The sequence below is a fragment of the Hyaena hyaena genome, unplaced genomic scaffold (genome assembly GCF_003009895.1).
Source record: "Hyaena hyaena isolate Hyena2069 unplaced genomic scaffold, ASM300989v1 scaffold_45, whole genome shotgun sequence".
NCBI lineage: Eukaryota > Metazoa > Chordata > Mammalia > Carnivora > Hyaenidae > Hyaena > Hyaena hyaena.
In genome coordinates this window covers 5058922-5079730 of record NW_024080677.1, presented here as the reverse complement: position 1 = coordinate 5079730, position 20809 = coordinate 5058922, and the positions used below count along the sequence as shown (strand labels likewise).

General features: G+C 45.1%; 1 protein-coding gene across 2 annotated transcripts in view; it reads left to right on the top strand.

Moving 5' to 3' along the window:
- The window catches only part of ABHD5 (abhydrolase domain containing 5, lysophosphatidic acid acyltransferase), a 29174-nt gene extending 8736 nt beyond the window's left edge, over nt 1-20438 (top strand). The window contains exons 2-7 of one of the 2 annotated variants that reach the window (XM_039230358.1): nt 947-1032; nt 3675-4047; nt 12431-12585; nt 14906-15017; nt 17444-17630; nt 18220-18407. In XM_039230358.1, the coding sequence (XP_039086289.1) occupies nt 947-1032; nt 3675-4047; nt 12431-12585; nt 14906-15017; nt 17444-17630; nt 18220-18309 (1003 nt within the window). In that variant the 3' untranslated portion in view covers nt 18310-18407. Of the gene's footprint in view, nt 1-946; nt 1033-3674; nt 4048-12430; nt 12586-14905; nt 15018-17443; nt 17631-18219 lie in introns of both variants that reach the window. The other variant, XM_039230359.1, reaches the window with a different exon arrangement.
- Nucleotides 20439-20809: the final 371 nt, after the last annotated feature.

Sequence of the window (20809 nt, the reverse complement as noted above, 5' to 3'; positions counted from 1 at the left end):
TAGATTCCACTGTCCCCCCCTTTCATATAACATTGTATAAGTTTATCAACAAATCAACTGCGTTGATTTGATACAGTTATATACATTTGTATACTGCAGTCTGGTTACACTTTGGCTAACACCTCTTATAACATTGCATAATCACCATTTCTGTCATGGGGTGAGAACATTTAAGATCTGGTCTCTTAGTTTTGAAGTGTGCAGTGTTACTGACCATAGTCAGTATGCTGTGCTTTAGATCTCCAGAACTTAGGCCTCTTCTAGTTGTATTTTCTAGTTTGTATCCTCTGGCCTATTTTATTTTTAAATATTCCTTGGCTTCATCTTCTTGTTGCCAAAGGTTTGGTTTAGGCCCAGACCTCTCATCTGGAACCTGCAGTAGTTTGTCTTCCTTCTCTGGTTTTCTCTTTAATCAGGAAGCTCTCACTTGAGATACTCCTGGTTAGGAGCTAGCTCGTGCTAGGTGTCCTAGAACCGCTGAAGCGTTCCTTTATCCCAGATTGTGAGGATAAGCTTGTGGCCCGCTGCTGCCAGGCCAGGAGTTAAAGGTTCATCCTCTGCTCCGTTAGCTACTAGCAAAGCCCATCTTTTCTAGTGTCCCCACACCTTGCCTTACTGGTTGCCTCAGGCCCTCTTCTTTGTCCCCTGCCAGGTACCTGGCTCATTCTTTAATCTACTATTTATTGGACCCTGAAGCATTTTCATTAACAGTTAACCAGGTCACTGTAGGCCCGCTGTATCTACCTGTAAGTTCACAGGCGAGGTTGAATGTCTGTTGCCCAGGACTTGACCGCAATGCTTTGTGTGTATTGGGTGCTGCCACAGGTAGGTAACTTCACCATCACATAGACTATAAGTTTTCTGTTCTGCTTTTCTTCACATGTAACAGCTGGGAGTTGCGAAGAGCATTGACATATCTCTTTGTATTTTGTTTTTGTTGCTCTAGGTCAGGATGGCTAACCGGTTGGCTTCCTACCTGGTGCCCTACATCTACATCACACCTTAAAGAAGCTGAAGAGAAAATTTTAAAATGTAAGGTTTTCTCCCTGTAAGTTAACTGAGCGATTTGCTAAAATAGATCTCATAGATCACATTGCCCAGAAACTGGAGATAAGGTTCTGTGGGCTGTTAGTGTGTTAGCAAAAGTACTTTTCCCCTTTTCCATGTTATTAACAAGTGCAGAAGTGTTCGGAGGCACGGGTTCTCAAACTTTTGGTCTTGGGTCCCTATTATACTCTTTTTTTTTTTTTTTTTTTAATTTCTAGGAGAGAGAGAGAGAGAGAGAGACAGTGTGAGCAGGGGAGGGTCAGAGAGAGAGGGAGTCACAGACTGAAACAGGCTCCAGGCTCTGAGCTGGCAGTCAGCACCGAGCCCGATGCGGGGCTCGAACCCATGAACCGCGAGATTATGGGCTAAGCGAAAGTCAGACGCTTAACCAACTAAGCCACCCAGGCACCCCCCCTACTATACTCTTTTTAAAAAAAATTTTTTTAATGTTTATTTTTAAGAGAGAGACAGCGTGAGCAGGGGAGGGGCATAGAGAGAGGGAGATACAGACTCAGAAGCAGGCTCCATGCTCTGCGCTGTCAACACAGAGCCCAGCGTGGGGCTCGAATCCACAAGTGGTGAGATTATGACCTGAGCCAAAGTTGGACACTCAACCAACTGAGATTCCTAGGTGCCCCCCCATTATAAATTAATTAAGGACTTAAGTTAGTTAGAACCTCAAGGAGCTTTGTTTATCAGTTATAAGTATCAATATTTACCAACTAGAAATTAAAATGGAATTATTTGTAATATGTTAATTTACTCATTTTAAAATAATAGTAAGAAACCTGTTATAGAATAAAATAAATAACGTGTTTTCTAAAAGTAACTACTTTCCAGACAGAAATGTAGCAAGAAAAGTAGCATTGTTTGCAGATCTCTTTAATGTTTGGCCTAATATAAGGTAGCTGCACTGTCATGTCTGCTGTGGCATTAAGACTGTTGATAGTCACATCTGTGTGATCTCTGGAAAACTCCGCTGCATACCTATCAAAGAATGAAAGAAAAAATTCGTTCTGTTATGAAAGTAGTTTTGACCTCCCAGATCTCCTGGAAGGATCTCGGGGACTCCTCAGGTGTCCCTGACTACACCTGACAACATGCTCCAGGTGTGCGAGAACAGGTAGCCTTGTGCGGTGAAGCACGTACTGGACTGGAACGAGGTGACCGAGGCCAGGCCCATGTCTGCAGGCAGGTGGTGTCCACGTCTTAGATAAGCCACTGTTAGTGTCCCTTTTGTTACCTATAAAAAGAAGGGGCAGGATGATCCTTAAAGTTGCTTCTGGTTCTAGTTTCTTAGGATTCTTTAATTCTGCATTTTAGTGGTATGGAAACCTTTTTTAAAAATTTCTCATGAGCACTGAAACTTACCCACACTTGTAGTGCTAGGGCAGTCCTGGTATCCCTGGGTATACTTAACAGCCGGGGTGCTTACTGGTTCCCTGCAGATTCCCTGCCGATGGATTCTAGGCTTGCAGAACGGAATGAGAGTTGGCCCCTGGGTCAGGATCAGATGTGAAGCAAGTGGGCAGAGCTCTCTAACAGAGGCTACAGTTGGTTTTCATGGGGATATGCAGACCTCTGTGTTCAGAATGCTGACGAGGTTTGGTTTGCTTGGTTTGTTACTAATGCCGGGTCATCTCCTTTTCTAACCTGGTGGCATTTGCCCTCGTTGGGAGGCCTGGCCTCTGTTAATACTCTGAATGAATGCTGCGCTTCCCCTTACTTATGTGGTCCAAAGCCTGAGATTATTTCTTTGGTTAAAGGGCAGAAACTCCCAGCTCTCCAGTGCTTGTCCACTGCAGATGAACATGGGCAGATAAGTGGTGTATCTAAGGTGTCAGTAATTCAGCTTATAATTTAACATAAAGGGATTTCAAATTGGTCTCGTCTTTAGTCAGTTTGGGGGGAGATTTAAAGTACTGAGTCCCACAGCATTGAAGGCGAGTAAAAGTTGTTATCGACAAAATTGTGATTATTTGGATTATCTAGAGAAATTGTTGGACTTGAGCCGTACCTGGCACCTCATGCCAAGACTTCGTACCAAACCCTGTCACCTCTTTTCTACTAAGCTTTGAAATGACTTAACGGTTTCAGTTATGTGTTTAATACAGATACTGTTAGTCCTTCCCTAAATTCCCGGTCACTTTTTAGGGAAAAATGTTTCCTTAGAGTCTGACTTCAATCTTCAGAGATTCATCCTCTATTGTTAGACAAATTCAAGGTATTCTTTTATTATAGTCTGCACAGTTAGAGACCTCCAAAGAATGGGCCCAGTGAGCACTAAGTTCCTCTCCATTTCTAGGAGCATAAGACCCTCATTTGGTAAATGCGAAAACAAGTCCAAAGAAATGACATAACCTGCCAAAAGGCCTTGGCAGCAGGTACTTGAGTCTTCTCTGAGATGGATCTTCCCACTTAGATGAGAATTACTTGCTTCAATAAGATGTAGGCTTTTCTTTTCTTTTCTTTTTTCTTTTTTTCTTGTTTGGAATGACCTAATAAAGGCTAAAATCCTGTGACTTGATACCAGGCAGTCTAGAAGATTATTAATTTCTGATTGCTTGAGAATACTCCTTTTCTCAGGAGAGAAACTAAGCAGAATTTCTTTTCTATGTTTTCATTAGGTGTCCCCTGCATATACAAAAAAGAACCTGTTCGTATATCTAATGGAAATAAAATATGGACACTGACGTTCTCTCATAATGTTTCAAATAAGACTCCGCTTGTCCTCCTCCATGGTTTTGGAGGAGGTCTTGGACTCTGGGCACTGAATTATGAAGATCTTTGCACCAATAGACCCGTCTATGCTTTTGACCTGCTGGGCTTTGGGCGAAGCAGTAGGCCCAGGTTTGACAGTGATGCGGAAGAAGTGGAGAATCAGTTTGTGGAATCCATTGAAGAGTGGAGATGTGCCCTGGGATTGGACAAAATGATCTTGCTTGGACACAACCTGGGTGGGTTCTTGGCTGCCGCTTACTCACTGAAGTACCCATCAAGGTAAGTGGTGGCGATAGGAGAGAGGCACCCAGCTGCTGGTCTCTCGTTCTGTCTGTGATGGTGGTTGCTGTTTGAGCCTTACAAGACAGATTCTCTTAGACCATCCTGGAGACCAAATAGGCACAACCAGTGGCCAAACTTAGTGGCTGAAGTAATGATGTCAGGGTTTTCTTGTTACCCGTGCTAAACATTGGCAGGAGGCTTGGGGAAAGGACTTTCTATTTGCCAAGCTTTTAGTGTGTCTACAATTTAAACCATAGTGAGAATTGTTTTAGTGGTGGGAGGCCTGGGTGACTCAGTTGGTTAAGTGTCCAACTCTTGATTTTGGCTCAGGTCATGATTACACGGTTTGTGAGTTTGAGACCCACATTGGGCTCCATACTGACAGTGCAGAGCCTGCTTGAGATTCTTTGTTTCCCCCTCTCTTTGCCCCTCCCTCGCTCATGTTTTCTCCTTCCCTCTCTCTTTCTCTGTCTCAAAAATAAATAAAACATTAAAAAAAAGAATTGTTTTAGTGGTATCGTTTATTGTTATTGTTATCATTAGATCTGTGGATCGAGCAGGCTTTTCCTAACCTTTTTCAGGTTATAATAAGCCATAACAGGACCCAAAGGTAAGAAATTAGAAGTCCTGGGGGCCAGTGTTATCTTTTGGCTTAGAGCAAATCCCTCAACCTGGAAGCTTTAGTTTTCTCACTTGTAGAGAACAGAAAATATATCTGCATAGTGTATCTGACAGGGTTTTTATTATATGTGCCCTACCTTTATTGTTACAGATTTCTCTTTCAGTCATTTTGAATTAATGACTTGAGAATTTTGCTTCAGATTCTTTGCAGCATCTGCTTTCTTTCTCTACCTTATTTTATTTTGCTATTTCCTATTATGTTTCATCTCTGAGTAAAGGTCACATTTGAGTGCTAAGAAAATGGGAGAAAAGCTGAGTTTTTAAATTAATTTATTTTTATCTTGTCATTCGGAAAGAGACCCAAAAAATCAACATTTTTGTGTTGCCAGTGTATTTTTCCATTGGACTAATTTTTAAATCCAAAATTGCAACCAACTTTGACAATGAGGTCTGTGAACAAGATACAGGATGGTGGTCGTTTCAGACTGCACACATGCACCTGTGAGGCCACCCTATCACGTGACTTCAGGCGTGCTGTTGACACAAGCTCTGAAGTGTGGGCAGCAGCCCTGCGTACCTGAGGCTTCCTTCCCCTTGAACAGCCAACTTTTTCTGTACAGATTCTGTCTCAACTTTAGCATTAACACCTACTCCCCCTCCCCCCAATCTTGGAGAGTTTGTAGTCTGTGTGTGCTAGATGGTTGTAATCTTGTCAAATGATAGACCCCTCTTTCAAAAAAAAATCCAGATTTTCTTTTTCTAGTTGGCTTTTGGGGTTTACTATCTCTTACTGTGTGGTCCTCTCAATGGAAAGTAAGAGAAGGAAGCAGATACTTTCCTGGTATAAGATAACAGGGCTTTTTGTTGGTGAAGCAGGGGTTGGGGGAGGTTGGGCTTCCTGTGTTTCTTATCTAGGGGTGTATTACGTGTATCTTGTGGTATTTATTCTTTGGCGATATGATACAGGACTATGGTGGCTAGACCCTGGCCATGAATCCTGACCCTTCATGGCTATATAGTCAGTTGGTGAGATTTTCATTTGCAATTAGGAAATACTCTGAAGAAATCAGTGATTCAAAAGAGAATGAGTACTTGAATTATTTTTTAAATTTAAATATTAATTAGCATACAGTGAAATACTGGTTTCAGGAGTAGACTGCAGTGATTCTTCACTTACAACACCCAGTGGAGAAAAGCACTTTAAAACTATCTAGGAAAGAGAATAGCAGCATACTTTGAATAACATGGTGGGCTCAACATGTATCTAAAACAAAGCTAGTGATCCCTGTGCTCGACTACATTTTAGAAAATGAGCTTTGAATGCTTGTGCCTAATGCTAGAAATAAAACTAAAGTATTGGTTCAGGACCAAGAACGACTAAGAGAATGCTTGAAGTAATTAGCATTTTTAAATTGGGTGATTGCAACCCAGGATTTGAGAAGAACTCTATGGACCATGTTGGATACTCAAGTCCATATTCTTACCTGTATAACTTACATTATCAAACACAAGTTAATTTCAAAATAGTGAGGTTCTCTGGATTTTCAGATATCCCAGGTCGCGAATGAAATTCGGTCAGACCGCTGTGGTTGGCACATAGTGGGTGCCCAGTGTTACATTCATGAAACAAGGAGGCCATCAGACTGAGGTGGCTCTCACGCTCTAGTGGCCTCCAAAAGCAAATAAAATCTAAGCCTGTAAGGCCCTCAAGGTTATGAAATTGAAACCTAAGAACAGCCAATCACAAATAGCCAGCTTGGCTTTAAGCTGCAGCCAATCAGATCATGTCTTTCTTTGCTTCAACACCTTCTCTGTGTAAGCCTGTGCCCGCTCCCGGTTGCCAGAGCACATCTGCCCACTTGGGTTCGGCACTGGCACACACACAGTTTTGCTCAAATGAACTCTTAAAATGTTCAATATGCCTCCGTTATCTTTTAACAGTATTAACGGAGTATGGAACTGCCTACTCAAAATGTCTCTTATCCAGCTTTCACTTGATCCAGCTTTTTGAAAAGATTTCAGTTTTTTTAGAGCAGTTTTACGTTTACAACCAAATTGAGCGGGAGGTACAGACATTTCTCATATAATTCCTGCTTCTGCACACACATAGCCTTTCCCACAGGTGTCATTTTTATTGTGCTGTCATGAGATTAAAATAAATCTTGGAGGGCTACCCTGGTGGCTCAGTCGATTGAGCATCTGACTTTGAGCAAAGGTCATGGTCTCACGATGTGAGCCAATGATTTGAGCCCCGCATCGGCTCATGACTGTCAGCCCAGAGCCCACTTCAGGTAAATGTCCTCCCCCGTTCTCTCTCTCTCTCTTTCTCTTTCTCAAAAGTAAATAAGCATTAAAAAATATAAATCTTTGCTCTTCAGAAAGATTTTTCAGGGAGGGGTTGAGAAGAAGGAAAAAACGGTCTAATTGAGATCAGATGAGATTCACTTAATTTCCTTTACTCACTGTGTCTCTCTGTTTTCTCCTAATGGACTTTGAGAGAGTTACCTTTTTCTTTGTTTCCTCCAGTATAACAAATATAATCTTTCTTTTTCTTTCTGAAGTAAAATAACAGCTCCTTTAATTTCTGTTTCTATGCATGTAGGAAAAAAACCAAAGATAACAGTCCATTCCACTTTCTGTTCTCATCTTATATGGGCAGCCCCATCCTTCTCTTCCTTTTTTATTTTTATAGGGAAGTTTGAGGAAAAGAATGATAGTGCCTAGTTTACTAGTTTCATGTACTTGTTTAGGAAGCATTCTTTTGCTAGAGAACAGGTAAAACCCAATCCATTTTTTTCTGAGTTTTGATACATTAGGTCAACGTAGATACTTCATGTCTTCTATGAGCAGCCGAGGGCCTCTGTCCATAAAAGTCGTTTCATGGCCTCACTTGTGGCAGTGGTCACATATTTTCCTGGTCCTTAATACTGACTAGAAACTGAGCATTCAGCAGTCGTGATGCTTTGTGTTAAAGCAGTGGGATGGTTCCATTGGAATATTGGTAATGGATGAAATACTTTAACATATTCCACCAGGTTAGTTGTGTTTACAGAATTTTTTTTATATAATTTTTTTAATTTTGTTTATTTTTGAAAGAGAGAAAGAGCATGAGCATGAGCAGGGGAGGGGCAGAGAGAGAGGGAGACACAGAATCTGAAGCAGGCTCCAGGCTCTGGGCTGTCAGAATGGAGCCCAACAAGGGGCTCAAATTCATGAACTGTGAGATCAAGACCTGAGCCAAAGTCGGACGTTTAACCGACTGAGCCCTCCAGGCGCCCCTAAAGAATGTTGAGAGACTGTATGTGTTTAGAAGGCTCGAGATGTGCTGGAGAAGAGACACAACTTACCCCCCTGAGGAGCATGAAGCTGCTGAGGATCGTGAAGGGGGAGTGGGCAGGTCTGTGAGAGCTCGTGATGAGGACCTGGCCCAGTGTGATACCCTAGAGAAGTGCAGTGTAAGCTGAGGTCAAGTCTCAAGGGGAGCAGCAGGAGAGTGTTCTAGGCAGTGTGGAAAGAAATTGCTAGGTGGACAGCTTGGGTTGTTCTGGAAAGGCTGTGTGGCTGATGAGCAGAGAAGTTACAAACTGGTTTGTGGATTTCTTTAAGTGGGGGCACAGTTACCATGTTCCATCCCCCATATGACCTTCATTCATCTCAGTTCTCTTACATGATGTGTATTAGAGATGCCATCCTAGTTTCACTTGTAGATTCATGTGCTGTGTCACAAACAGTAGGGCCACTTGTGGTGTGAGGTGTCATGGGCTGCCATTCTGCCACCTCCTCAGGCTGTGTCTGATCCCCTTAAGGTGGGCACAGGGAGAGCGTGGAGTAAGCCAGCAGTAATAGCCAGACATGCCATCTCCTTCCATCTGTGCACTTTTCCGTGTTAATTTTCCTTTCCTTCTGGCCCCTACTTTTCAGGACACCATAAATACCTTGTTATAAACTAAAGAAAAGGCCACTGTAGAAACTTTTATTATTTTAGGAAGTGTTTAGCACAGAGACTAGAAGAGGTTACAACAGGTTTTTACTTCTGACTAAATGACTTTCAGATCTTCTGACTGTGGCCTTGCCTGGCTCTGTCTCCTACCTGTACAGAGATGGGCTGAGCATTCCCTGCCAGTCCCTCTTGAGAAGAAAGGCTCCTCTACTAGACCTGAAGTTGGGGGGTCTTCAGTTTGTTGTTCTCTGAGCTGCTGCACTCTCCCCCCAGAGGTGCGGAGCCAACCAGAAGTCCCTGGGGCTGACTTCATGTTGAGAATGCCTTGCCTGTACACCGAATAGAATTCTTCCTCTTCTTCTCCTTGTTCCTTTCCTTGTTGTGTAGGTAGGTCCTGTTGATTCCCTTGTGCTTTTTGGCTCTAGGTCTGATTGTTCTTCTTGCATTATTTCTGGCTGATGGCTGTTTAAAGCTTGTGAAAAGCAGGTTTATATAATATACCGTTGGTAGCAGCGTTCAGACTCAGCCATCCCATCCTGTTGGAGCAGACATTAACCATGGCTCCACCCTTTAGGCTGTAATCTGCACACCATCTTCAAATTCAAGACCTACTCCAATGACTAATTTGAAGAAGAATGCCTCTTTAGTGTTTCAAAACTGATAGGCTGTTCCCTCTTCCTGCTCTGCCAGTTCTTTGTTTTTCCTGTAGTTTGAATCAGTCTCTATTCCTTGACAAAGAAGTCTGATAGGACAGATGACTGCTGTGTGCCATCTTGTTAGACTCATTCCTTAATACTGGATGTGAACTAACAATCGCATCAGGCTACCCTCTATGGGATATCAGAGTGTTGAGTCTAGATTACTATAATAGTTTAGATATACATTAAAACCAAATAACTTCTGTCAAAGGAGATAATCTTGGCGCTAGAAGAGTTGGTGAGAAGGTAGCCTGGGAACTTGGACTGGTGCGAGGTTATAATAAGCTGTGAGCCTACCTTTGATCAGGCTTTCCTGAAAATGAAAAGCTCAATTGCTCACTGCTCACATGGTTCTGGCCACTGTCTTCTCATGCTCCCTGGAAAAAGTCTTCTCTAGTAGCTTCCTAGTTTTGCTACTATAACAAGATAACATTTCCTGGATATTTATTACTCCATAGCCACATGGAGTGGCTCATTTAAAAGTCTTATAACCAAAAATAAGCAAGTTATTTTTTGAGGCATTTTACATGTAGTGGAGGCAGATGATATGTAACTCCAGTTTAGACACTGTTGCAGAGCTTTTAAAAAATTGTTTTCAAACTTTTTTGACTATAATCTCTCACTAAGAATTATATGTGTGTCTGAAATAAAAGCTTCATGGAATGATACACTTGTCGTATATTTTTCTATTCCAAGCTATGCAATTAAAAAGACCAGCTGACTGACTCTGATTCTCTATGTGGATTTTACTACCCACTAATGGGTAGTGACCTGCAAGATTAATATAAAAAATAAGAATGATGTTCTAATGTCACCTGGGGAACCAGAAACATCCAGACAGCACTAACTGCTGTACTTACTTGATGAGTATAGTTTATAAAATTTGTATGTACTTATATGCTTTCCTTTCCAAATAGAAACCTAGAAAAACCTAATACTCCAGATGTTTACTGAGCATCTCCTGTGTGCTAAGCACCATGCTAGGCTGAAGACCAAGACTAAACAATTGTTGGTAATTGTTGGGGTGATTCACTCCCTTCAAAAAAAAAAAAAAAAAAAAAGTAGTCGTCTTAAACTGGCATTTTTATCTAGGGATGCGATTTTGAAGATCTGTATTAAACCAGACAAGCCAAAACTAAGGTGGAAATGAAGCAATCCCTTAGCTAGAGATAGACCAGACTTGATCTCCCTCATGGTTTCCTTTGTCCTCCCCCCTTCTTCAGTGAGCATATCCGTACGAGCCCAGAACAGACTGGGCAGGATCCCCAAATAAATTCATAACAAAATTTAATCATCTTTAAGGTAAAGTATGTTTTAATAAAGAGTTCATGATTCTCTTTAGGAGCCGAGTCAATAGTGAATACTACTAGCTATTTCCTAATGGGAGTCTCTGCTGCTTTCAACGAGGTGACTGTCTCACTAATTCCACTTAGACCTCTGGCATGCCTTCCTCTCCCCGGCCCTCAGGTCTCACTGTGGGCTGTAATAAGAGGAATTTAAGAGGAAGTCGATTATCAGTTAGTCTCTGCCATTAAAAAAGCAAACACCCTCCTTTTCGTTCCCCTTCTCATTCCACCAATAGAAAATAGTCTCATGAAACTTTTAAACAGCGAAGGCACTCTTAAGTATATGGAAAGCTCCCTTATTACACATCTCCACCCAAGATTTGTAGCTACATTCTACAGCCTACATCCAGTGCTCTGAAATCTAGAGTATGGGGTGAGGACTGGCCTAGAGCTGATACAAGTTAAGCGTTGCCTTTACTGATACGTTATCTTTAGGCTGCTCGGCCTGTTCTTAGAAGAGAGGACTTTCTGCTCAGTGGCTTGCTGACACTGTTCAGTTTACTGGAATCAAGAAAGGGGGGTAGCCCTGCTTGTGCATTAACTAGCTTTATGTCCCGGTGCAGGTCACACAGTGCCCTCCTCTTCCTTCTCGTCTGTGAGATGAAAGGTTGGGCTGAGGATTCTCAGGGGCCCTTGGAGCTCTGTGCTCTGGGTCTGTACTCTAAAGCTTTCTGCTTGAGACCATGCAGTCACAGCAAAGGACTCATTATGAACTCATCTTTATCTGTGGTGGCAAAAATAATAAAACATTTTACGTTATCAACAGTAGCCTGCCGTGCCCACATTCTGGCCTCGTCACCTTTTTGTTTCATAATGACTTAGGGAAGGGACAGTAGAATCATTGTCAGTTTCTCCTTTGGAAGTTTTTGCTGGCGTTTGTTGGCTGTTTTGGTTATAGTTGAATATCATTTGAGTCACGAGGACCTTTGTGCTCTATTTGGGACCTTTACGACATAGGCCGCCGTGTTGCAGGCACGTGGTAGTGCCTGTAGTTCAGGTCCTCCCTCTTCAGGAGGAGGTTTCGTCAGATGGAACAAGTTAAGCTGTCAGTGAAAAGAAAGGATTTTATATGCGCTGGGGCTGAGAATTTTCTCTCTCTTTGGTCATTAAAGAAGAAAATTAGGAGAGGGTTAGAACGGAATCCGGTATCAGTGTATCAACGATCTCATGGGTAGTCTCATGTTTACCAAACTAGAAACCCAAACTAGGAGAAATTTCCGCCCATATTATTAATTAGCCCCTTATCTGTGTTTGTGGAAAGTTTATTTAAAAGTCTTTTTGAACCCACCTAAAGTGCTAATGCCTCTTAAATTTTTAGAATGATTGTTTCATAGGAGATAAGTGTTGTTGGTTTCTGAAGCTGTTTTCTGAGGGTAATCTTAATCCTCAGTCGTTTCTACAGTGTCAGCCTTGAGCCACTCAGAACCGTTGGGCTTTTCTGAGGGATCAGTGATCTATACCGTCTGCCCGAGGGTCGCCTCAACAACAGCAGACCCCGTCCTCGGGAAGAGCCACACAGTTATGCACTCTTCCACACACCCGTTACCATCCACGTTTACGTACATGAGAAAGGAAGCCCTCTTCCTGCCATAAGCCTCTCACGTCCTGTCAGATCTAAAAGTAATAAGAACATGATGTAACTGGTCAGCCATTCTCCTTCATATGAAAGCTTTTGAAGGTGGCTTATTCTACCTTTGCTTTATAAATTATGTTCATTCTTTAGAGTCCTGGGCTGAGTTTGCCAAATGAAATTGTTTCTCTTCTTCCTCCAACAGGGTTAATCATCTCATTTTGGTGGAGCCTTGGGGTTTTCCTGAGCGACCGGACCTTGCCGATCAAGACAGACCAATCCCAGTGTGGATCAGGGCCCTGGGAGCAGCACTGACTCCCTTTAACCCATTAGCTGGCCTCAGGATTGCGGGCCCCTTTGGTGAGTGCTCGTCTCTGTATCTTAGGAAAGCAACGTGTTCATACATTGGTACTAGGGGAATATTTACTGATCGCCGCTGTTCATCAGAATCTAAGAAACAAACTGAGTATTTTTCTTCTCCTCCTCTGATTTACTAATTTACTAAATTACTTTTTTCCTCTTTCTCTAAAAAGTACCAGTCCTTTCATAACGAAAATGAAACCAGATCTTCTCAAAGGAGATTTATAGATAGATAGATAGATAGATAGATAGATAGATAGATAGATTTGCATATGTAACATATTGTAAGTAATCTAGGTACATAGTGGAACCGAGAAGGTTAGCCCAGGGCATGGGGAGAAGTCAGCGTGTTGACCTGTTGGTGACATTAGAGAGCCTTGGCCAGTTGGTGACACCCAGCTGGCAGATCACTCAGCCTGACCTGATTGCCCTTGGGGCAAATCGGTGTGATCACGTGCTGACATTCCCTTCTTGCCCCGTGATGTCCGAGTGTTAAGAAGATAAAATCATCCTTTTCCACAGAGATTTGGGGGACTCTTGATTTGTGTTTCTGGTCCTATTTTGAAATACCAGTGTTCAGCGTCTCATTTAATTTCATTTGACTCTCAGCGCCTCCATCTCCACCCCAAAGCCAAGGCAGTTTCCTTTCCTCGTTGTCCCCGATGGTGATGGTCTGGACCTCTGCTTCCCCTCTTACCGCCCGTATCGGTGAGGAGCGCTGTTAGCTGCAAGCAGCTAAACACCTAAGTGGTCGAAGCCACGAGGCCTTGCTCTGTCCCCTTACCAAGCAGGCTGGTTTCAGCACTTGCTCTGCCAGCGGCCTCATGGACGTCGGGCTTTGGGCCCGCGGCTGTGGTTCTCCCGACCGTTCCCCTCACGGGGTCTGAGGGCTGCTGTGGGGGAGGCCCCGTCTCTCAAAGCAGCACTCTGAGCAGGAAGGGAAAGCATGGAAAATGGTCTTCTCTCCGTCTTGCTTTGTCGGAGGTGTCTTTCCGTGGAAGTGTTTCCGTAGGCCTCCCCTTAGTCCTGCCCACGCCTACTTCTTGCACCAGCAGAGAGCAGTCCATTTCTGTAGTTGATCAATCATGATTTGTTGCCAGGGGCTAGGGTGAGGGGCCCACTTACCTGGGTGTGTTGCTGCCTAACTGATGGATGGGAGTCAGCTTCTGGTAGCAAGGCGAGAAGAGAGGGGTGGGGGTGGGCAGGGTGTGGAAATACCTGCTGCAGAGGTGACAGTAGATTCTGCTCCCCTCTTCCCAGGCCTGGCCCCTCTTTGCCCTACGCCTCTGGGATGGGTAGAACCATGGGACTGCACGGGGTTTGGGTCTGCGACTGCACGACACTCCCTCAGTGCTCTGACACACAGCCCCCACCCCCACCCCCACCCCTTTCACCCCTCCCGAGGAGTATAGAGCCGCGCCTCTTAGGTGCCTGGTCCCCCTTTGATGGACTGTTCAAAACTTCATTTAGTCTGTACAGTCCTGAATTACAGGTGGATTCTGCTTGATTGCGGTTCCACGAGTAGCGAGGTGGGAAGAGTAAAGTATGAGAAGCAGCTAGGAGATAGCAGTTGGGGAGGGAGCGTTCCTTAGGGGTGGCCCTCTCCCGCCACGCCCTCTGCCTGCCCTTTGCTTGCACGTGGTCGGGGTGGGGTCCCATATAGAGTGTCAGCCACATCATCAGAGTTCTCCATGGGGCTGTAGAGTTCTTTCCGAGGTAGGAAGGAGGGCCGGTGAAGAAGACCTTACTCAAATAATGGGCGGTGACAGCAGAAAGGGACACTGACTGGCCCCTGGGGCCTGAGAAGGGAAAATCGTGGCCAGAGGGAAGCTTCTGCTCTTCAGCCTTTTTCCTCTGGGGGCCTTGCGCCCACCCGTCACCTCAGGAGAGGACGGCCTGAGCCGGAAGGTTGGCAGCGTCCCAAATCCAGCAGGAACTCTGCGTTTATTTTTCCACAGAAAGACTTGTATATCCCAGTTTGTTTACTTTGTTTAGAGGTTAATGTATTATAATTGTGGGAGAAATGAAGATTAATAAGTTAGCTTGAGCCACGTTTAATAGAAAATTAGCTCGTACGTCACCTCGAGCCCCTGAGACACATCTGTAAGTCAGCGTACAGTAGTCTCTACTCCTCATGTTAGTCCGTAGGGAACTCGGGGAGAGCAGCTACGAGGACCTGTGCTCGTTTCCACCTACAATAGACGCTTGGATACGTGTAGATAGGTCTGCATATAACACTCCTATAAGCAAACTCTTTCTCTATTTCTCTATTAGTCTGGCCGTTAACTGTAATTGAAAACATTCATTTCCCGTTACATAGGCTTAAGTCTAGTGCAGCGCTTAAGGCCTGATTTCAAGCGGAAGTACTCCTCGATGTTTGAAGATGACACTGTGACGGAGTACATCTACCACTGTAATGTGCAGACGCCCAGGTAAGGGTCAGGACTCTGATGTCCTGTGCTGGGGTTTTACGCGCTGCTTCTCTGAAGGCCTGTGAATGGTCCAGGAGACTGTTACAGGAGTTGAGCGATGCACACCTGTTAGGGTCCTCCCCGGCTCGCGGAGTGTCTACTCTGCCAGGCGTCGTTCTGGGCTCCAGGGAGAGCTGAGGCAGCAGGGCGTGCTGCCCCCCCCCCCCGAGTGCTCATGGGTAGGCCCGGGGGCTGTGGTCCTGGGCCCCTGCGGGAGGTGGTCACAGGTGAGAGATGAAGAAGAATTTCAAATCAAACAGCATTTCCAAACTGAGCAGACATGTCATGTTCCATAAAAAAGAAAAAAGGGCTGCCGGCACAAAGACGTAAGTAGTTTTCTGTACGTGGACCCCAGAGGCTTGCTGCGCCCAAGGGCGGTGGGGCCGCCCAGTGCAGGGAGGGCTCTGCAGCATGGCTCCGGCGCACGTGGGGGCCCCGGGCCGGCGGGAGAAGCCCTGCTTCAGCGGGTGAGGCGTGAGCGAGGCCTGGGAGACGGGGAGGGGCTTGTGCAGGCGTTTGGACAGGGAGTAGAAGAGGGGGGGCATGGGAGGGAGAGCGCGTGGGCACGGTAGCCGTGGGCGCGAGGGGGCCAAATAGAGGTGTTGCTTAGTTTTTTTTCAATATAGGACTTACGGGTGTTGGGTACAAGGCACCAGCGGACCGAACCGCCTAAAGATAGTGGCGAGCCAGGAGGGCCCCGGGAGACAAGGCCCCGGAGCTGTAGGGAGCAGGCCAGGCGCACGGCGGGCAGAGGAGAGCTTCACGGCCCCCCAGAATCGCTCTGTTTCTAAGACTGGCTCAGCGGCCGCAGCTTCATGTTAACAAATATGTCAGCTGACCCCGTGTAGCTGGGCCGTGAGCCACGCTTCACAACCTGCAGGCGGTACCCCAGCCTTCCCAAGGTTGAGGGGCCGGGTGCAGAGACGGCCTCCCTCACTTCTGGCAGAGAACGTGCACACCTCCTCTGCTAAAGGGGTGAGGCCGGGCCCGCTATTGCGCTGGGGACTCGGTCCTTCTCATAAAGTGGGCTAGAGGTTCTCTGCCAGGAGTGAGGGAGGCTGGGGAGGTTTGGGGTCCTGAAGAGACTGACGATTTTGTGACCCACTGGGCCGTCAGTGGGTGGATCAGGACTGTGCACTTTACTGACTTGTTACAACAGCGTTTAGTGGTCAGTCCCAGGGACGTCATCTGTCCTGCTTGGTGTCCCTGCTTTACTCCCTTAAATTTCATGATCACATGTGCCTGTATGGTGCCATTTGTTGTCTGTCTTATGGTGGAACTTGAGTTCTTCACAACAGCAGTTCAGAGGTTTGCCTGGTGCTGCAGGGAGACAGAAATGACCACACAGTGGGTCTGTCCCGGGAGTCTGCAAAGTGTTCCGTGTTCTTTTGTGTGATGGTCGGTCAGGTGCAGCCACAAGAGAAGACACAGAGGCTCAAGAAAGCAAAGTTCATTATACTCACGAGACCTGGAAAGGGGGTCACTGAAGGTCATGAAGGGTCACAGGGAAGCACCTGATTTGGGTCGGCTGGCAGAAGACCAGAGCGAAGGGACAGTTGAGGCCAGAACTTTCATCGGCTTCTTCAGGAAAGGCAGGGCAGCGCGGCGGACGGTTTAGGATTGGCTAGTTGAATAATTTCAGTGGGTGCTCAGATGCAGGGGTGCGCTCTCACTGCCTGGCACGTGGCCTGATTTCCGTGGGTGCTCAGATGCAGGGGTGCGCTCTCACTGCCTGGCACATGGCCCTGGGACGATTGAGACAGAGGACAGTTGCACCCCGGATGTGTGGGCAGAACAGAAGGCACATGGCACTGGGTTGTCAGCCGGCAGATGACCGCCGTGTGCCCGTTGAATCCTTTGCTGTCCCCAAGAATGGGCTGGCTCCAAGAGGCACCATCTCTCCCTAGCCAGAAAGGATTTTTTAAACATCACATGTCAGAATGTGCAGGAAATAAACCGTCAGACATGAAGAATACTTCCTCTGCATTTCTTCTTGGTATCGGCTTTTTACTATTGCAGGTGAAGGGTTGGTGCTGTGCCCATGTTGAAAAGCTGTGTTCTCCGTTTCAAATTAGTTACAGTGGAAAAAACATTGTAACTCTCCCATAGGGAATTTAATAATTTAATGGTAGGGAACCAGGGTTGGATGTTTGATTTAGAAGAGGGTGACTTCTAGTCAACTAGAGTTGAGAAAATCCTATTTATCTAACAAAAGCACGTACCTTCTGTGGGGTTTGTTTCTTACACTTTCTAGTGAATCATTTTCCGTGTAAACTGAGGATTTTCTTAGGGAGGAGCTAAGCAGGGGTGTCCCGACAGAGCCAGTGGGAGTGCGATGCACGCTTCTCCCCAGAAGTCATGCGTGTGTGGTTTTCCTCTTCCTCCAGCGGTGAGACGGCGTTCAAAAACATGACTATCCCTTACGGATGGGCGAAAAGGCCAATGCTGCAGCGCATTGGTAAAATGCACCCCGACATTCCAGTTTCGGTGATCTACGGCGCCCGATCCTGCATCGACGGCAATTCTGGCACCAGCATCCAGTCTCTGCGACCGCACTCATACGTGAAGACGATAGTAAGTGTGCAGCATCGTTTGGGTGTTCCGGTGTCGGTGAGGCTGGCCGCACCAGGTTTGCCTTCGGTGAGGTCTCCCATCCCCGCCCCCGGCCCCCCCCGGCCCTCCCCCGCTGTGCGTTCAGAGGCGAGCTAGGCCTGCAGCCCCCGTCAGGCCCCGCTGTCACTCGTGAGGAGACGCGGGGCTGAACGCACCCCCCCTTCCTGCCCAGACAGGCCGTGCCTGTCCCTAGGGCTGTGGCATCTCCGAGCTCGGTGGGGGAGGGACGTCCCAGCGGCACCTGCCCCAGTCCCCCACGAGGCAGCGTGTTTCCTGTGGTTCATGTGGTCCGCTGTCCCCATCAGTAGTGGTCAGTTTAGAATGGCTTCTTGCAGATGAAATTGTAGCAGAGTCCAATAGATTTTTCTCTTTATTCTCAGATTCTTTTCTGATGGAAACACGTAAAAGTTACTGCAGATCAGTGTTGCTCATCCTTTTATGTGTTATTTCTGCAAAGCTGTTCCCACTTCCATTCCTAAGGGGCTTGTTTATGTCATCGTTTTGTAGTAAATGCTTTTGCTCATGGGCCTCCTGACTCCTTCCATTCCAGGCCATTCTTGGGGCAGGGCATTATGTATATGCGGATCAACCGGAAGACTTCAACCAGAAAGTCAAGGAGATCTGTGACACCGTGGACTGAGCGCACTGATGAGGCTGTGGGGGCCCTGCGGACCGACGGACACCGGGCCCCAGCAGGGCGCACGGTCTGCCATGCAGAGGGAGGGTGCAGCAGAGCGCCGGGCGGCTTCTGACTGCCCTTCAGACATACTGTCTGTATGAAGCTCACACATTGAAATCAGTAGTGCCTTCTAGAAGAACAGCTTTCCTTTCTCCTACACAACGCTGAAATATTCAAGAGTCTCCAAGTCTGATAGCTTTAATAAAAGGTTATTTGTCCCTCTGCTGTACTGAAAAATTGTAATTTTTCAACTGAAACTTTTTTCCTTTCTATCTAACTTTGCTGTGTTGGGTACTTTTTGTATTTCAGTCTATATCGGCAATTAAAAAAAGTGACTGTTGGGTCTATAATTTTATATACTGTAAAGGTGCACTTTATTTCCTTTGCTTTACCATGTCTAATAACTGATCTAGTTAATCACAATTTCGTGTGTTTTTGTGTAAAAATTTATCACTTGTTTAGAATCCTTCAGTTTGTTTTTGAAATGGAGTGATGGTGAAACAGCATTTTGGTTAAAAAGATGGGAACTTATCACCAGCGTGAATTTTTCTGATGCTCCTCTATTCCCTACTGAAGGCTGCACGGTCACGTTCAGCATTTAAGTGTGGCTCATCCTGATGTATCTTAAACAGCGCAATTCCTTGAAATCTCTTATATGTGATATAACTGTATACTTACAGGGAAACATGATACTAATACTTAAGTGATTTAAGTACTGCAAAGCCTTAACTAATTCTCTCCTTTCTTAATACTCTTTTCTATGAGCCAGCTGCAGCACAAGGAACAGACTTCCTTCTGAGGGGATGTTAAGACTTACCTTCCAGTAAGCCATCATATATTGTCATTAACATCTAACTCTTGTAGATGGGTGCTAAAACTGGATTACGTTTTTAGCCACTGAAAGAGACAAATAGGTGGTTTGTCTGCACAATAGGTGTATCTCATACAAATGAGATAGCATGCGACTGTTGGGGTTTGTTTTCGTTTTTGAGGTTTGTGTTGATGAAATCATACACATACTTGAAGTTATCTTATAAGAATTATGTAACGTTGATTGAACTATTTGCCAATAACTACCATCAAGTATAATGACACTTTTCTTGCTGTTTTAAAACGAGGAAACTTTGAAACTGTGAAAATCACCATGTGGTAACTGGCTGCTGAGAAGACCCTCCGAAAGAGAACGTTGAATCGAATTGTCCGCAACGAGGCGTAGTTGCCTTATGTTTTGGTGACATTGCTTGTCTAGGAGAAAGGTGGCTGTGTAAATAGAAACAGTGAACTGGAACCTTAATAAAGGCTTAATGGTTTCGACTGTTGAAGGTTTTAAATGATTAATTAGGAAATCTGTAATAGGTTAGGAAACGTAAGGTTGCATCACTTAGATTAACTGCCAGAAAGACCGAATGTTCTATTTTCAACATGACCTTCTCTACAAAGGAAGAGGCAAATTATACGGAAGCACAACAGGTAATTCCCAGCCAGCCCTGTGTCTGACGAGGCATCTAAACCAGGTTGTGCAGGAGGGCACCAGAGGGCCAGGGCCGCTGTCAGACCTCTCTTCCTAGCGAACAATAGTCGTCTGTAGTTTTCAGTTCGTGTCTTTGAGGGCTAGCTCGAATCCTTTAAGTGGTACAGTTTGGGGAGTATTTTTGACACACTCCGCAGGCCCTCTTAATTGGTAAATGATAGTTTTATACTGTACCGGAGGCTTTCTGTGAAGGAAACTTGGTCCCAACCCTTGGAGGCAAGTTACTAGTTCACTTCATGGACGGAGTTTCTGGCCACAGATGTGCCAAATGATTCGGGAAAAAGATGTTCTCAGACGTCAAGAGGAACTATCAACTGATTTTGCTTTATTTGAAAAATACTGTCATAATTCTTAAGAGGTAAATCTTGGGGTCTACACTATGTAATCTTGTGAATACTGAGCTGGCAGAGAAGGTCATAGTCCTCAAAATTCCTGAAAATACAGTGGGTGCTAAATGTTCTCTAAAAAAATCCTGTTACAGTATTTGATCTCTGCTAAATTATGCACAATGTACTTTAACTTTATTTTACAGAATAAATTTTAACTGTAATAGTTGCAATAAGACAGCTGCTCTATATTTTCTTGGGTTTTTGCCGTGGCCTGGACTGCTTATACTAGTTACTGGGGACCGTAGTTCAGTGGGGGTGCAGGAAGTAACACATGTTGGCATCGGAGGCAGGGCTCCGACCTCTGTGCATGGCTGTTCTGTGTTCATGCCTCCCTTAGTGGGAGGTCTGTTTCCTTCAAGAACGAAGCTTCAAAACAAAGTTTGCCTCCAGTTGGTTTCAGATTATTATTTAGAAAACGCTTTTGAAATGTCTTTATATAGATATATATGTGTATATGTTTTTATCATATATATATATACATATATAGTTTTTTAAGGGACATATTAGATCCTGATAAAACAAGTTTTTTCCTATATGAAGG